We start from the raw sequence: 18,232 nt of genomic DNA, 5'->3' as shown, positions 1-18,232 counted from the left end.
AATCGAATGTGGACAGTGGTGCTCTTGGTGCTGTGCATGTGGTTTCCTTAAAGAAACTGGCCAGAGTTTTCTTCTTGGCTTTAGCAGCAGGTGGACTTTCCACATCTTTGCTATTCTCCATCACTGCAGGGCTTTGGGCTACATACTGCTGGCCGTGAATTTCCTGAAACAATAAACAATGCACATGTTTTAGAAATTTGTTACATTGAATAATTTTTTACCAGTAAACTCTGTAGTTTCACTCACGATCAACTCGGATATGGCTCGTTCCTTTAAGGTCTGGGTCTCTTCTTCGGAGATGTGTTGTGTTCTGAACCTTGGGTCTAGGAAAGTGGTGAAGTTTAGCAAGTCCTGAATGCCTTCATATTTGCTGTTGAGGTAGCTAAGAATGTTGGATTTCAGTGACTTGGTCAGCTCAGTGTCTGCTTCGTCTTCAGCCAGCACTGAGGTGTTCAGAAGATGCAGCGCAGGTTTCACACAAGATATGCTCACATAACTTTCACCCGATAAGGCATCCGTGAAGTCCTGTAGAGGGCTGAGTGCCTTGTTTACAGATTCCAAGACCTCCAGGTCCTGCCAAGAAGGGAGTAGGTGTCGCACTTTGCGGTCTGCAGAGAGAACCTTGGACAATGCACTTTGCTGCTCCAGGACTCTTTCTATCATTTTCTGAGAGGAACCCCATCGTGTTGCGCAGTCTGTCACCATGGCATGCTCTGGGAGGTTGAGCTCTCGTTGTGCTTCCCTCAAGGCCACTCTTTTCTTCCAACTATGGGAGAAGTGGCCCACAATCTTCCTGCATATCCCAGTAGCTCTGTTAATGCATTGTGCATTCTTTTTCAGAGCATTTTCTGTGAATGATAGATGAAAAACATTTACTCACTACACATTGCAAAAACGTTTAATATTCACGTTCTGATTCCATGCCCAGTTCATATGAATAGCATAAAACACACACACACACACACACACACACACACACACACACACACACACACACACACACACACACTGCCCCTTTCCCTAAACCTACCCATCACAGGAGACATGCTGCATTTTTACATTTTTAATAAAACATAGTTTTTTATGTTTTTTAAGCTATTTGAACACCTTAAATTGTAATACCAGTGTAATACGCATGTTATTATACACAATTTGTATCCTCATATCACAAAAACAAGAGCACACACACACAGTTAATATTTGTACTAAATCATGTCACAACTCTAGGCCTAATTAATTATATTGGAGTAGTAGGCAAAAATGGCAATGGCAGATTTGTTCTTTACAATCATCCATCTTTTACAGAGTTATGTTTAATGCTAATTAATAGCCCTAAATGAAATGGGCCATCTTTTGTGACACACAGAATTTTACATTGTATTTCAAGTAATTTTATTTCATTAAATCAATGGTACAACTGCCCCTAACCCAAAGTTATTTGCTTATAAAAGTACAGTAGTTTAAAATATTTGCTTTAGTGTAATATAACGAAATATGAAAGCAATTTAACTTACCAATGGCCAAATGAAGTCTATGACCAAAACACTGGATTCTAGTCCACTGATTAAGCTCCACTGCTTTGACCATGTTAGTGCCGTTGTCTGTTGTTATGGCGACCTGACGCTCCTCGCAGAGGTCCCACGCAGCCAGTGCCTCTCTCAAGCCCAAGGCTATGTTTTCTCCTGTGTGGTCGGCGGGGAAATACGATGTTTGCAGGCAGCGGCTTTTCAATTCAAACTCCTCGTCGACAAAGTGTACAGTCAAGCTAATATACGGTTCACTTGTCCTGCTTGACCACAGGTCCGTAGTGGTTGAAAAGAACGTCACTGTAGCCATTTCCTTTTGAACTTCGTCACGGCGCGAGTTATAAAGTTTAGGGATCGCTATTTGAGAGAAATAGTTTCGAGAGGGCAGTTGGTACCTCTTGTCCAGTGTGTGGATCATTTTCTGAAACCCCACTTTATTAACGGCATGTATGGGCATCATGTCTTTTGCCAAACAGTGCGTTATGGAGTCAGTGATTTCTTTATGTCTAGCCGAAGACTTATCATATGGCGTGATGCTTGCAAACACATCTGTAATTTTGTTTTGTTTTGTTCGGGGAACAGCTTGTGCCTTGTTTCCTTCGGTTGTCTCTTTCACCGTCATGCATTCCTCATATTTTTCTCTGTGATGTTTCAGGTGCTGAAATAAATTTGTCGTATTGCCTCGTGATGTAGCAACTTTGATTTTGCAAATCTTGCACAGTACCTCTCTCTGCTCAGTGTCAGTAATCCGAAATCCAAAATACCGCCATATAACAGAGGTAGAGTAATTTTTAGGTACCAGATCAGTGCTGATCTCCTCGGCATCCATCTTCTCTCTGGTATTTTCGCGCTGCGCAGTGCGCGCGCACACACACACACACACACACACACACACACAAGTGACCACGCACGCGACACGGCACGAGACGCAACACGCCTTTACTGAGACTGTCAGATCAGATTTCGGCAAGGAAAATCGGCAAACTGTTCTCAGAAAGTTTGTCTTCACACACACTTATTTATTTTATCGCAACATTTTGCCGTCATATAATCGCAAAGGGCTGACATCGCGATTGCGATTGCGATGCGATTAATCGTGCAGCACTATATTAAATAATTATATATACATATACACACACTAAATTATAATAACACTAAATTATAATAACACAATAATGATATGACATTAAATAACACAGTTAATTAAATCTGTCCCTGGCATTAAAAAAAAAAATCTTGTGTGATGGGGATAGATTTAATGAAGTGTATTTTTACTTTCTGCAACCTTTACTTAAAATCTGTAAATGATTTCCTAAGCTCTGAATGTTTGATTTCTATACAGGTTGTAAATCCATCAGCAGTTTCTGAGGTGTTATGATTAATCATCAATGTTTAGTTTGGAGCAAATAAGTCAGAGACACAACTCAAGCCAAAGCAGATTGACATAGTGCTTTATTTAAGCTGTCTGTAAGAAGGAAAATAATGTGCATCCCTATCATATACATTTATGTGTAAAAATACTAGGATGTACAGTGTACAAAAACAGTTTCTTGCAGATAAGCTTTCCGCATCTGCGTGGGCCCCTATACTGTATTCAAAGAAATAAACTTTGTTTTGTTGTTGTTTTTTAATATGATGAATGGTAATACAGTTCTTTATAATTGTTTTTCTGTTAATCCCTTCCATGTAAAAATCTTAACCACATGACTAGTTCTTAACATGGATCTAATGACAGAGCTAGCAAGGTCAAGAAATGTCACAAACTCTAAAGCTACATGGGCATAAAATGTTTTTTTTTTCTTAAGATTTTTTTTTTTTTTTTTTTTTAATTAATACTTTACAATTCATGCTCATTCATAATACACTACCAGGAGCGCGATATAGAGAAAGTCTGTTGTAGACAGTACAAACAGTAGCAGCAGTGTGCACACAGATGTGCGCTTAGGAGGGATGGAGCCCGTGCCGCCCATGTCTCCGTGGGTCCCTTCCTCACACTAGTTCAGTATTCAGGGAATAATGACTATAGGTTGGGCTTACGTGTGTTTTTATTGTCCTCTGAAACTCTGAAGTGGTGACAACAGTACAGCTTGACTTTTCTACAACACTAGAGCATTAGGGGAATCTTGGGAAATGTTAGTCTGTCTGTGTCACCAGGCAAAGCTTGTCTCCTGGCAGCATTTCAGGTTTATCCGCATCCACACTGTTACATATAACAGAGCACAATCACTCAGGAAAGTAAAGTAGCATGAGGTCCATGAGGGCCGAATGTGTGCTTTCAAGTTTTATTTTTTCCTTGTTTTATTTTCCTTTATTCTTTTTTTTTCTCCGTTAAAAGGGACCCTTCTGAGCTACAAAAAAAGAAATGGGTATGAAAGTGCTACTACAGGCAGATACAAAGCCAAGTGTTAAAATATGGAGTTACAAAAGTGTATGATTGATTTGGCCAAAGCCAAAGGCCCCTCTGCTGTTTAAATAAACTATCATCACGTGTAAGGTACTGCCCCAATGAACATCACCGTTCTCTGCCTCTCCACGTCTTGAGGAAAACCCTTTGGTCCCTCACAAGTGCATATTAAAGTTAATGAAATGGATGAACAGCATCACAGTATGATTAAATAATCCTAAGTACAATCACAAATCTGAAGTCAAAAAGCAAAAACAAAACAGCAAAAAAAAAAAAAAATACAATACAAAACGAGTGCTCCCATCTCCCTAGTCAATATAAATTGAACTTGTAAATGTTACCTAACCAGAAAGTGACACAAATAATTGAAAAATATTCAAATTATTTACTGATAAATAAAAAAGTAATAAAACACACAAAATCGAACACCAAAAAAACAAAACAGTCAGCAGTGTAAGCCCATTAAATCAGGTTATTCTTGAACTTTTGTCTCGCTTTCTCTCAAAAGCAATAAATAAATAAAACAAGAAAAAGGAATGGGGAAAAAAGACGAGGAATGATCTAAAAGAAAACGTGCAAGTTGGAAGACAGAGAATGACACAAACAGCGAATCTTCCCGCAGTACCACGGCTGTGCTGTCAGAAAACATTATTGGGTTGGACATAGTTTGAATGCAAGAAGATCCTCAAGCTCGACTGAAATCAAATCTGGCAACAGAGCAACAGTACCATGCTACAGCATCTCACATTACACCATTGGACAATTAACAATGCTCACAATCAACGCAGGCATTTCGGCGGAAAGCTCAGTTTGGCATGAGGGAGGTGGACAGAAACTTTCTGAATCATCCTTAACCAGCCGTCATCAAATCCATGTCAGTCTTTAACAAACATGCAAGAAATCCCAGTTCAGACATCCCACTCTAACAGACCTTGTTCTGCGTCACATTTCATATGTGACCCTGGACCACAAAACCAGTCTTAAGTCGCTGGGGTATATTTTTAGCAATAGCTAAAAAAAAACATTGTATGGGTCAAAATGATTGATTTTTCTTTTATGCCAAAAATCATTAGGATATTAAGTAAAGATCATGTTCCATTAATATATTTAGTACATTTCCTACTGTAAATATATCCAAACTTAATTTTTGATTAGTAATATGCATTGCTAATAATTCATTTGGACAAATTGAAAGATGATTTTTTTGCACCCTCCGATTCCAGATTTTCAAATAGTTGCATCTTGCCCAAATATTGTCCAATCCTAATAAACCATACATCAATGGGAAGCTTATTTATTCAGCTTCCAGATGCTGTATAAATCTCAATTTCGACACTTAAGCTGATTTTGTGGTCCAGGGTCACAAATACACACCATCCAGACTCGCTCCTTCCTCTTATATCACTTCCCTCTCCACTAATGTCCCATATTCTCATCCCAACCTCATACCTCGGGCCAAATTTCTTCAAAAAGTGCCAAGTCAAAACAAATGAAAGATTTTGCCTTTCCTGCTCATATTAAATGGACAACAAAAGCATGCACAAGAGCCATCTTTACACTCAAAGCAGACACCACAGACAAATAGCAGGTTTTATTGCCAAACACTGGAAATGTACTGCATATATCAAATTATTACTCAATTATTCAGATATTTCTCTTTGATCCCATTTAAAAAACACTGTCCATTTCAACTCACCAGGTTTTCTCAACTATCCCATCAAACTTCATCCAAGTAAACCCTCAGTCTGTAACCACAAGAAACATTTTTTTGCTCATGATTCATATAGACATCCTAGTATGTCAATGTTTATCAAAGGATTTTTAAGCTAATATCTGATTGGCATATTTTAGGAAGGAAAGTGAACATGATATTCTATGTAGCGAAGCACAATAGCACTCAAAAGTGTTTGAAAATAGCATTTGACTTCTCAAGCAAAATGATTAAATGCCTCCAAACGACAACGAGAATCTGCTGTCTTATTTAAATGTGCATTAAAAGGTCAAGCAAAGCACAGTGTCCTGCTCTGTTAACATACAGTGACCCATCTGAACGAATCAGTACGGTCTTTTACAGCCCTTTCATTGGTGGAAAGACAAGCAACACATTTCAACAGCACTCAGACTGCTCACAATGTTGAGGAAGATAAAAAGAGAACAACACTACAGTGACATACGGTAAAAAGAAAATAAATAAATAAAAACAAATTAAGGCCGTTGCAGGGACCCATTATACATTCTTAAGCCTTTTTAGGTGCATTTATTCAATAAAAAAGAGAGACTCAGAAGCCACTCTTAATAAATGCAAGGACAAACAAACAAAAAGAAAAAAAATTAGCTTAAATACTTTTTCTCAATCACATTTTCTAATAAAATAAAAAAGTGCAATTCGTTCAATTAATGCTGGCTTTTTTGTTGTGGTTATTGTTACACTATGATTGCACTATTGAGCGTTGAGTGGAAAGGCTTTCTCACAACTGTTCAAAAACAGTTTGGGCTTTGGGGGAATTTAAACTGATCATCAACTGTACATCACAGTTGTGTATCGCTGCATAAAACACTCCACATCAGTCTAACGCACCATTTTTCCCAGGGAACGATATGTAAGAAATAAAGCCTTCAGTGAATTGAGTGAGTATTTCTACTGGCTAGTTTTAGTGAGAGTTTAGCGCTGCATAGGTCAGGTTCACAGGGCTTTGCACGGAGGAATACTGAGTTGTGGATCGCTGAGGGGTAAAGCTAGTCCTGAACACAGACGTCCTCTGTGAAGCCTTAGTAAACCGTTTATGGCAGTTTTGACAGAAGGTGAACCTTAAAAACAGTAACAACCGAAGCAGCTGACACTGGAGCGGTTTTGAGTAGTTCTACTACCTGTACCCGGAATCGCAAAACCCATGTGAATCTGTAGCCATGCAGTTATATGTATTTATCATTGTCCTTGATACTAGTTCCCACTGAATAAGGAATGTGGAGCAACATCTCAAATCAAAGAGAGAAACACAATGAAGACAAAAAGTAAAAGTTCTCCCATCCTGACCCAACCTTTGGGCTGGAGCTGTGAAGAGGTTTGAGTGGGCTGGACCTCGAGCCGACCCAACGTGCAAACTCCCATCACCCTAAATCAGAAGTGTCCCTTGGTCTAGCTAAACAAATGAAAGAACCAAGATGGACGATGAAGGGTCAAATGGGCCGGGGCTGTAAGAAGCTGAAGACCTAATTTGTTCCAGTGGTAACCTTGATGAGGATGAGGCAGTGTCGGCTGCGTGGCGCTCACTCTCTCCCGCTGGCGGAGTAGGAGAACTGGGGGAAGTGTGGCCGTCGCTCGTTGTCCATGCAATCCATCCCATCTTCATCGACTGAGGAGAGGAGCAGAGGAGCAATCGGTCAGGGACAGCTAGATTTTCAGTTTCAACCAGGCTCATTCAAAGAAAATGTTTTCTGCAGCTAGCCACGAAGAAAACTTTATCTGAGGCACTTTTACACTTCCAATCAGGTCACAAAAAAGCTTGCAATATGGCAAAAAACTGGCACCCACACACTTACAGGAAACAAGCTGTTGAAAATGGAGTCTGCGGAAGACTTAACAGTTTGCAGGCGAAGTCAAGGTTGTTACTTTTATTAAAAGGGCTATGAAGACCAGATTTAATTGGTCCCACACTTCAAATATCGACAAGACCTTCTATGGGCTCTGGCATTGATATTGAAAATATTACTGCCTTGTTTCACCTCACACTCACCAAACCGGTTTAATTTAGCATTCAGATATTTTACATTAGCAGATCATTTAATAAATGTGTGCACAGTCAAGGTCGCTTTTGGAAAAATAAGTTTACCTCTATTACAATGACATTTAGTCAGTAAAAAAAAAAAAGATATTTCAGAAAATGACAAGGTTCAGATGGAATTTTTTTTTTTTTAAGATTTGAGTCTTTGGTCCACAGTCATGTAGTGTACAAATGTGAGAAATTCAACACTGTTGCTAATCTTCTAGGTAGGGACTGGAAAAAGCATAACAAATATACAGAAATGTATTTATTATTCATGTTGGTTTTATATGGCTTTGTTTACGTATAATTAGGTCAAGTATATACTACCGTTAATATGTCTGGGGTCGGTAAGATTATTTATGTTATCTGAAAGTCTCATTTATTTGATTACAAATACAGGAAAATTAGTAATAATGTAAAAAAATTACATAAATCACAGGACAGCGCTGACAACTAGTTTCTGTGTTCCTGTGTGCGCGCGATCTTCACAGCTACTGTTTATATGAGTGTTCGTGCCACAATCCAGCTGCGCGAACATGGTAGCTCGATACAATAATACACATCCGATCGTCTAATCGCTTGAACGTCCAAACCATAAAACAAATACAACTGACAAAGTTTAGTGAAGATGCAAGGCTCACCGCTCACACGCCATCACTGCGTGTTGTACAGGATTAAAAAAACGAAATAACCGACATGGGAAAATTACGTCGTAAGAGGTTCTGAATTTCGGTTTCGATTACTTTTCGATTAATCGTCCAGCCCTATTCCTTATTATCATTAATGTTGAAATAACTGCTGCTTAATATTTTTGTGGAACTGTGATATGTGAGATATATGGAACTATGAAATATTGCAGATTGCAGAAATCTCAGACTGATAAAATTGTATGACTTTAAAAATGCTTTTGGTTACTATGAAAATGCTTTAGATTGCAGTAACTCTGTTTGAAACATTTTAACATCCTTAAATATATATTAAATATATATTAGTCTAAAGATTCTGTCTGGCTCTATTTATGTGAGATGAAAATTAATTGACACTTCAAGAATAATTCATGGATATAACTGGGCAACATTTTCACAAACTTTCTTAACAACTGTGTGTTATCAAAAAAAGTATCACCTATAGTTTCAGGAGATTGAGATTTGTGCCAAAAAAATGATCTAGTATACAGCATATGCCTTATGACTGAGAAGATAATTAAGTCAGCACAACATCATGCATGTTTTCTTGAATACACTTTTGTGTCATTACAGAATTGTCAATGTATGCAGAGATAAACAACAGACAAACTCACATTTTTCAGGAGGGGTTATTGTAATCGTCTGAGCTGTGAACTCTTCATCGAAATATCTGGTATCTGTCTCTGACGACACCTGAGGCTTGAAGGGAGGTATCAGCTGAGGAAGGAAGAGAGGGGGATGAAAAAAAACACAGAACACCTGTTTGTGCAGATCTGACACTGCATATCGTATGGCAAGCTGGAGGGCTCGATCTAACGCCTCTGAACCGCGCCTCCTCTGCCAACCATTGTGCTATATTTGTGACAGTGACCTATTAGTGCATCGAGTCACACACAACCTCTGTCTTAACATGTACCATTAAAAGTATTTTGGGTGTCTGCAATTTCAAAGTTTTACTCAAATTTTAATTAAAGTTGTTTTGCCTCAGTAAAAAAGTTTTACCAAAACAGAAGTGAATGGCACTTTAAAAAATCAATTAAAATGGTGAAAAATTATGTCTGACTTTTCTACAATGGCATCGGTGACTAATAAACTTTGGCTTTTCAATGATGCTTCATCCACACATAAAGAGGTTGAAATAGAGTTAAATGCCACTTTTGTTATCTATGAAAGCCTGTTTCTGACCTGGAAAATCAAATGATGATATAAAGGTGAAGTTGTGAAACATTAAGTCACAATTACAAAAAACTGTCGTAATTACAAGAAAAAGTCATAGTTTTAAAAAAACTTCTGTTTTAAAGGGGTGGTTCATTGTGATTTCCCTTTTTTAACATTACTTAGTTTGTAATGTTGCTATTTGAGCATAAACAATATCTGCAAAGTTACGAAGGTGAAAGTTCAATGCAAATGGAGATATATTCTTTTACAATTCTGGCAGTTTAATGCCTACAAAAAATGGCTTGTAGGGACTACAACAAGTTACCTCCCGGGTTTGTGATCACAAACCCCGCCCTTGGGAAAAGGCAGCAAAGGGGGTGGGGCCATGCTGCGCTGCTTTAGAGAAGAGGAAGAGAAAACTAGGGGTGCACGTAAAAATCTATTCATATATGAATCGTGATTCTGTCTTCTAATGATTCTAATGGATTCACATGTTTCAAAATCAGTGTTCAAAAGCAGCGCTTCTTAATACTGTTCCTCATGTCCCCCTGCTCTGCACACATTCTGCATTTCTCTATCTCTCTCATTCAGCTCAGATCCAACAATGAACTGTTACAATTATACACTTATTTTCACATAGCTTTGAGAAGCGTTAAACAAGGATGCGCGTGCAGTTAGCCATACTATATTCAGGGGCGGGCACCGCCCACCCCTGAAATTCGATTGGCCACCCCAGGTGCCCCCCCTATAAGATGTCTTGTGATTGGTTCATTTTATGGCCAATCATTTTATAGACTCTACAGAAGTTCGCGATTCAAAGTGCACCGTCGTCAGAGAAACAACGCTCGTGGCGGACTTGGACTTTTACTTTATCAAGTGTGGGAAGTCGAGACACTAGTGATGGGAAGTTCGGATCATTATACCGACTTGGACTTTTGAGTCGCGTTCAGCAAAATGAACAAATCTTTTTTCGAGTCATTTCGTTCATTTTAGCAAAATGTAATTAAAAATTGTTACATGTTACTTCCCCAACACATCTAGTACTTACGCAAACGTTGATCACACTACAAACAATACAAAACTAAAATGCTATAAGATACAGAAAAGATTAATTAATTCTTTACCTGGGTCTTCAGTCTGTGATTAACTCACCTCTTGTCTGACAAGTCTTCGGGTTCAAATCATTCCTTAATCACGTGACAGACACATACGCTATTTCTGACATTTCTGTCTGTGTTTTTGTTTCTTGAGGATCTGTGGTGTGTTATTATTTTATAAATAAATAAAACCTTGTTATAAATAAAATATTGATTAATTTGTCTTTTTGACTGTCTATCAGTAAATAAACACTAGGCTATATAATAATCCAAGTATTTATAGCCTAGTTTAATTTTTAATCCAATTTTGAGTTTGCTGGTATAATATTTGCTTAAATTGGTCTAATATATGTATAAGATGCTTGCTCAAAAAGGACATAATGACATAAATTAAAAACAAATAACATTTTGAATCCTAAACGAGTAACACTACAGTTCTATAGTTTAAATCTGAAGGGTGAACTCAAAAGACATAAATCATACAACAAGGTAATTTTTGAAGATTAGAATCCACTGAAAAAAAAAATAAAATAAATAAATTCAAAGTGATGTCGCCGTCATAGAGAGGACTCGTTCTTCCCTAGTCACATTAAAGATTCGAATCGTTCAAGAACGACACATCACAAGACACCAAACAAAGAACTGGTAGGTAACCTTTATGTTTAATATGTTTGCATGGTTTTCTCAGATCAATGTTTTTCCCCCTGCAGGCTCTGCTCGCGTTGGTCGTGGTTGATTTCAATGGAATGTTCAGTCAACGTTTAATAAAACACAATAAAAGTAAAATACGCTGGGCCCTATCAAACAATAAACAGTCATGGTGATTTGCATATTTTCTATCAGTTTATTTTGTGACAGTGACCACATAGCAAGATTGCACCAATGACAATATGCACAGAATGTTCCGTAATAATAATTGTCTGGTGACACGTTACTTGTTAATGCATGAGAAAGTCAGTTAGATAGTAAGTTAAATTGTCAGGCCTAACGAAGTCATTTACACGTGACATGGATGCATTCTGTGCATTTCATTCACAATTTGATTTTTTTTTTGAGATTGAGAATAACAGACACACATAAGTGTTTCTTTTGAAGGCAGGGAAGAGAGCAGTGCCAAGCCATGAAAAGAAGTAAAGATATAGGGAGTTTCTTTCAAATAAAAAAATAAAAAAATAATTTATTCTCAAATGTAACTTAATGGATATATACAGGGATGACAAAAAAACTAAATTCATCAAAAATGTGCTTTATTACTGCATTTGTTTACAAGTAACTTTATTCAAGTTAACAAAAATAATAAAATCAATAGAATTTACCTAATATACTGTGGAATTTAGCTTCTTTTTTTTTTGTCACTGGCGGCCACCCCATTCAGAGGCAGTGCCCCAGCATGGCCCCCCCACTGAAAATGCTCTAGACACGCCGTATATAAAAAGCTAGAGTAAGCAGTAGCATTTACAAATAATAGTGTATCTAAAAGTATGAGACAACAACATACAAAAAACATAGGCTACAATTAAAAGCCGTGCTTGCACAGGTTCTGCACGATCCTCTTCAATAAAATCCTCTACTTCTCAATCGGGCTCAAACTGATATGCGAGTACAACCGGAGCACATGCCGCTGAGGTGAGGGCGGGACATTTAGACAGGCTCTAGAGGCGGTTTAACCAATCACAACACACTGGGCCAGCTAACCAATCAGATTCCATCGCCTATTTACAAGGGAGGGGCTTCATAAAAGCAGGAAATGAACAGCACGTTTCTCAAAGAAGGGACAGAGCATTGTGGAATAAAGGTAACTTATGTTGGGGTTTTTTAACAAAGCATTAACAAATGTTAGACTGCACCCCATGAACACAATCAAGCCTAGGAAAAAAAACTCTGTTGGACTTTAATATCAAGGGGTGTGATTCTCAAAAGCATTGTAAGCTAAGTTGATCACAGAGACCTTTGGTGACAATGGATCTACAATCTACTTAGGCTTATGATGCTTTTGGGAAACAGCCCAGTTCAACATATAAAAATATATGAGTGGATCTTCATATGTAGTGGTGAAGGCAGGACAGAATTACCTTTTTATCATAGACATCCTGCCAGTCAATTCCAGCAAAGAAACTATGCCTCATAATTTCTTTAGCATCATCCGGACCTCCACCGAGTCTGACCAGAAAACAAACGGAAGTGACATGTATTTACTGTAGTCACAAAACAACTTATGATCTTATAACAGTTTGTTCCTATCTAAATACAGTGCTGTAACAGATGTGAAATAAAGAAAGACCAATTGAAATGTATTAAGAACATAGACCATACAGATCAATATTGTTTTAACCGACCTTTTATTGGGATCTTTGATGAGCAGGCCTGACAGTAGGGACTTGGCATCAGCAGAGAGCGTCCTGGGGAACTTGATGTCCTCCATTAGGATGAGCTCAAAAAGCTTCTCATGGTCCTGATTGTAGAAAGGCAGTCGGCCACACATCATCTCATACATGACCACACCAAGACCCCACCAGTCCACCGCACGGCCGTAATCATTGTCCTCCAGCACCTGAGAACACACACACACATACAAACACTCCTGTAGGAAAACATTCATGATCAACAAAATCAAAACATGTACATGTACAGGGACACTGCACAGAAAAAAAAAAATTAAATGTTAAATATGTTAGTGTTAACCTGTTTTACATTAAATAATTATTGCATAAACACTCAGAAATGTGGATGTCTCAGCACCAGTGTTGTGCAAGATTCAGAATTGAAGAACTGGCTCAATTTCAAAAATTTGAATTGAATTGGACGAAACCCACTGGAAGCTGAATTGGAATTTTGAAGAAAGAAAGAGGTATTTAATGACTTGCAATTGTACTATATTGAACACAGTTTAATCTATCCATTTGCCATACATATATCCATCAATCTAACCTTCTATCTATCCACCCATCCAACTGTCTATCCATTCATAAAGCCTATAAACCTTTAAAAAGCTTTCTCCCCAAAACATATAGTCTGACTTCTTGAGAAATGAGTCTTTTCTAGTTAAAATGACAATCCTAAAAGTTACTTCAATTAAATTTAAATAAATAAATAAAATTAAAACAGTTTGCTACCTCACTACAAATTCAGGAATTGAATTGAAGTTTATAAGCTGATCTCAATTCAATTCTGAATAATGTGCAATCCTATGTAGAGCTTGGCAAATGTATTACAGAATAAGTTGCTCATGTGTAACATAACACTAAATCAATTTCCTCTCCATAAGAGTCAACACAGCTAAGAGTTCCTGAATGAATGGCAGTCTGGAACTTCAGTTAATATATGAATATCAGTGGCTAATAATGGCAGCACTTCACACACTCTTACTGTAGAGCTTCCCATCACCAAACCCATGTCCATCAGTGCTAGACTGATAAAAGCATCTAAACATTCATTCTGCACCGGCGCATCAGGTCAAAGATCCAGCACAGGATACAGCTGGAACCTGGAAGCACAATCCTAAAAGCCTGATATTGTTGGATCAAAGCTATGCTTTTGGGCAAGCATCCCGGGCCCCAATTACCGAGGATTCTCATACACACCTTACCGGTAGCTCTTATGAGTCTATGTGGGAGAAACAAGGTGGCTAGAGTTAGCGTGCAATGTAGAGGAGCTCTTCAGAGTGGAGAGTCGTGATTAATTCATCTGACTAATGACAAGGCTGGCTGGCACAGAGCCAGTTAAGCATATGCTCAGAGTGATGTTATAATGATGTCTCCTCTCTGATCTTTAAAAACATGCAGACCTGCACAAGTCAACAGCAGCATTCATTACTCTGTCTGATTAGGGAGCACAATGTGATACAGTGATATGGGTGTATATGACTACTCCACTTATAAATGTCTGAGCATATCTTCTGAATGGTACATTGTGTGCTTTGAACTACATTCAAAAGTTTAAGTTCTATAAGATTTGTTATTTATTTTAGAAATTTTTACTCAGCAAGGACACATTCAGTAAACAATAAGATACTGTATAAGGATATTTATAATGTAAAATAATATATAACCATTACAAATAAATTGTTTTTAACTTTATTTATCAAAGCATCACAGTTTCCATAAAAATCTAACAAAAAGCATCAACATTGATTATAATAAAAAAGGTACCAAATTAGGATTGAAGGATAATGTGACACTGAAGACTGAAGTAATGGCTGCTGAAAATTTAGCTTTGCATCACAGGAATACATTTTAAAATATATTCAATTAGAAAATTTTTTTTTTAATATTGTCCTTTTAAATTGTAATATTATTTTATAATATTATTGTTTGGTAACACTTTAGTATAGGGACTAATTCTCATTATTAACTAGTTGCTTATTATTAGCATGACTATTATTAACATTTGCTGTTTATTAGTACTTATAAAACACAAATTCTGTATGACTATATTCTACATCCCTAATCCTACCCAATACCAAAACTTAACAACTACCTTACTAACTAATAAGCAGCAAATTAGTAGTTTGTCAAGGCAAAAGTGGTAGTTAATGGTTTGTTAATAGCGAGTATTGGACCTTAAAATAAAATGTGACCTAATAAAATAAATGACCTAACCTAATAAATGCAGCCTTGCTGAGCTTAAGAGACTTCTTTTAAAAACATGGAACTTATCAGCACCAAACCTTTAAATGATTGCTGTGTTATTTGACAGAATAAATAAATGTCACATCAAATGTGTTAAACGGTACTTTTTGCATTGTTGATTTTAACTATATTACTTATTATTTATTGTAATCATAACTATTAATTATTTGCATCGTTTAGGGAACATAGCTATCTTTTAGCATATTTCCATTGCAGCTGTTACATACAGTGAAGTCCACATGCTTTAAGTATCATCCAAAACAAATAGCTAAACACAATTTTTTCTTAAAAAGATATGTGTATCCTTTATGTATACTTTATCATTTCCAGTGCAGATGTAAATGTGCATTAAAGTGATTTTACCACCACTAAATAATAAGAAGGTGAAAGGGTGTTCAAATTACACAAACAGAATGTGTGTTTTTGCACGTCTAAGTCCAGGACTGGACAGGACTGTGTTCTGGAAGCAAACAGGAGCATAAGCGAGGACGAGGACATGTGTGTGCACGGCACGTATGGGTGGATTGTGCTGTTTGTTCTGGGAGTGTACGTGAGCAGCTCGGCTGCAGGCGGGGATGCGATTAATGCACACAGAGCCAGTTGGGGTCTCCCTGTTCCAGAGCCACAGGCGAGGAGGAGCGGCCGCAGGGGAGGAACAGGCCCCTGCTCGGACAGCCATGTGGCAGGGCTGCTGCTCCCAGGACTGGGCCCTTGGCAAGGCCAGCCGGGGAGGGATGGGACAGAGAGCCTGTGGCTCCACCAGCCCAGTTCCCCAGCAGGGCAGTAGAACAGACAGCCTCCATGAGCTTATCCCACTTTGGCCAGGCTACACGAGGACGCTTACACACATGCACACAGATAGAGTGCATGCAAAGTGCATACAAACATATGAGCACATACTGTAAACACACACGGATCGCTGTATGCATGCTTACCTGCTGCTAAGCACCTGTACGGATCCTTCAAGAAGATGAACGCTAGCCATACCTGCATGCTGACAAACGCATGTCTTGTAGGCTCATTTACAAAAAAAGCTAATGTGCTCGGAATCACACCTGGAAACTAGCAATAATGTGTTTTATTGGTTGCAAACATGCTGTTGAAATACTGCAATTACAAAATGCTAAAGATGTGACAGATGAGAACTCAAAGACAGATGACATACAGCTTGTGAAAGCGAACTGTCATACAGTAAGAGAAGTATTTCTGTAAATGTATCTTCATTCATTCTCATTAGCACTTAAAACATTTGATGAGGGCCAAATTTAAGCGAAACTATTCCAATTTCACTTCTGTAACCCTAAAAGTAATTTTTTCCTTGAAATATCTTTCACACACTCTCTCTCTCTCTCTCTCTCTTTCTTCTTTTTCCCTCTCTCTCTCTAATCCCCCTCTACTTTGCATCTCCAGAACTTGGCTCAGGCAGTGCCCTGTTATTTTTACACCAGTACGGCAGTATAGATTTCCAGGTTTCCCAGCCACCTTCTTCCAACCTTCCCCATCTGCCACCATCTGCCTCTGTTTAGCATGTACTTTTTTGTGCAATCACATACTCTTGTGAAAAATAACCAACACTCAAATCATCTCCTGGCACAGCGGCCAGGCTGAGCAAAACAAAATGTTGCGCCAAATTGTCTTCCGTACTTTTTCAAGTGGAATCTATATCCCCCTTCACTCCCGCTGCCGCCCCCTGCCCGTTCCCCCCTCCTGTCTATAAATATGGATTTAGTCATTGCAATCTGGGCACCATGCACACCTCTGGTTGGACAGAAGGTTGAACAGCAAACTACTGTTCAAAGGAAATAAAAGTGATAATTACTTTTGCTATTTAAATGACATGATCTGTGCTCTGGTTTAACAGGCTGCATTTATATTACTGATATTAATATCTATGAAGCCTATACATATAATGGATAACAATGGTATTAATACACTGCCTTTCAAACATTTAGGGTCAGGAGGAAAGAAATAAATACATTTATTCAGCAAGGGTGCATTAAATTGATCAAAACTGACAGTAAAATGTTGCAAAAGATTATATTTTCTATTGTAAAATAGAGAGAGAGAGATTAGAAAAGAAAATGAAATCTATTTTAATATTTCCACAATAATTAAAAAACCATGGAAACCACGATAAAAAAAAATTCCATCATGATACATATTTACACACACAGAAATATATATATATATATATATATATATATATATATATATATATAAACTGTATCATGGTATCCACAAAAATAAATAACTGGTTATATTTTGATATAGAATGTATTTTTATATCACAATATAACCAGTTATTTAAAAGTGCTGTGAAAAAGTGATTTTTCATCAAATAAATGCAGCCTTGGTGAGCATAGCAGATGTGTTTATATGTATTCATAATATTTTACTTACAGCATTTTTATAATTTGTTTATTTATTTGTAATACATAACCAGTTCAATCTTTTAAATAATTGTAACCAGACTTATATGACAAGTATTGCATTATATTAAATAGTGATTCCAATTATTTGTAATCACGGTTTAATACAATTATTTTTAAGAACATGTACCAGAATGTATAACGTGTGTCTGTGTGAATGCATTAGGAACATTTGAATAATGTATTTTATAGAGGCTTCTCTATACTGGACTGAAGGAAGCTCCTGATTATTACTGTATCTATTACTGTAGCTTGATTATTATTATTGCAGTGTGTTTTTTGCTCTAAATCACATAGAGAGCAAGAGGTTAAACTTGTATTGTAAAATATTACTTAAAACTTGCATGCAAGGCACTCCATTTAATAACAGCTGTACCTAAATATTTTAATAGAACCATTTAATCATTCAAGCCATAACTAGACTCTCATGATACAATCTGAAATCATAAATTTGTCATTTAAAAACCAATGGGCATGTTCATGGTCTCTTGCATATGCTCCATTGATTACCTCTGACAGTTTTTGGGATAGTTGCAGGTT

At 37.5% G+C, this 18,232-nt stretch overlaps 2 protein-coding genes across 2 annotated transcripts in view; one reads left to right on the top strand and one right to left on the bottom strand.

The window, feature by feature from the left end:
* sdccag8 (SHH signaling and ciliogenesis regulator sdccag8) overlaps nucleotides 1-9,078 on the top strand; it is a 59,382-nt gene extending 50,304 nt beyond the window's left edge. The window contains exon 18 of the mRNA XM_059566474.1: nucleotides 8,954-9,078. Coding sequence (XP_059422457.1) covers nucleotides 8,954-8,977 — 24 coding nt within the window. The 3' untranslated portion in view covers nucleotides 8,978-9,078. The remainder of the gene's footprint in view (nucleotides 1-8,953) is intronic.
* The window catches only part of LOC132157225 (RAC-gamma serine/threonine-protein kinase), a 106,667-nt gene continuing 91,395 nt past the window's right edge, over nucleotides 2,961-18,232 (bottom strand). Inside the window, exons 12-15 of the mRNA XM_059566476.1 lie at nucleotides 12,972-13,186; nucleotides 12,708-12,795; nucleotides 8,995-9,097; nucleotides 2,961-7,283 (exon numbers count right to left, since the gene is read on the bottom strand). Of these exons, the coding sequence (XP_059422459.1) occupies nucleotides 7,198-7,283; nucleotides 8,995-9,097; nucleotides 12,708-12,795; nucleotides 12,972-13,186 (492 nt within the window). The 3' untranslated portion in view covers nucleotides 2,961-7,197. The remainder of the gene's footprint in view (nucleotides 7,284-8,994; nucleotides 9,098-12,707; nucleotides 12,796-12,971; nucleotides 13,187-18,232) is intronic.

The sequence above is a fragment of the Carassius carassius genome, chromosome 14 (assembly GCF_963082965.1).
Source record: "Carassius carassius chromosome 14, fCarCar2.1, whole genome shotgun sequence".
Taxonomy (NCBI): domain Eukaryota; kingdom Metazoa; phylum Chordata; class Actinopteri; order Cypriniformes; family Cyprinidae; genus Carassius; species Carassius carassius.
The sequence above is the reverse complement of the archived record's forward strand: the minus strand, read 5'-3'. Positions and strand labels throughout refer to the sequence as shown.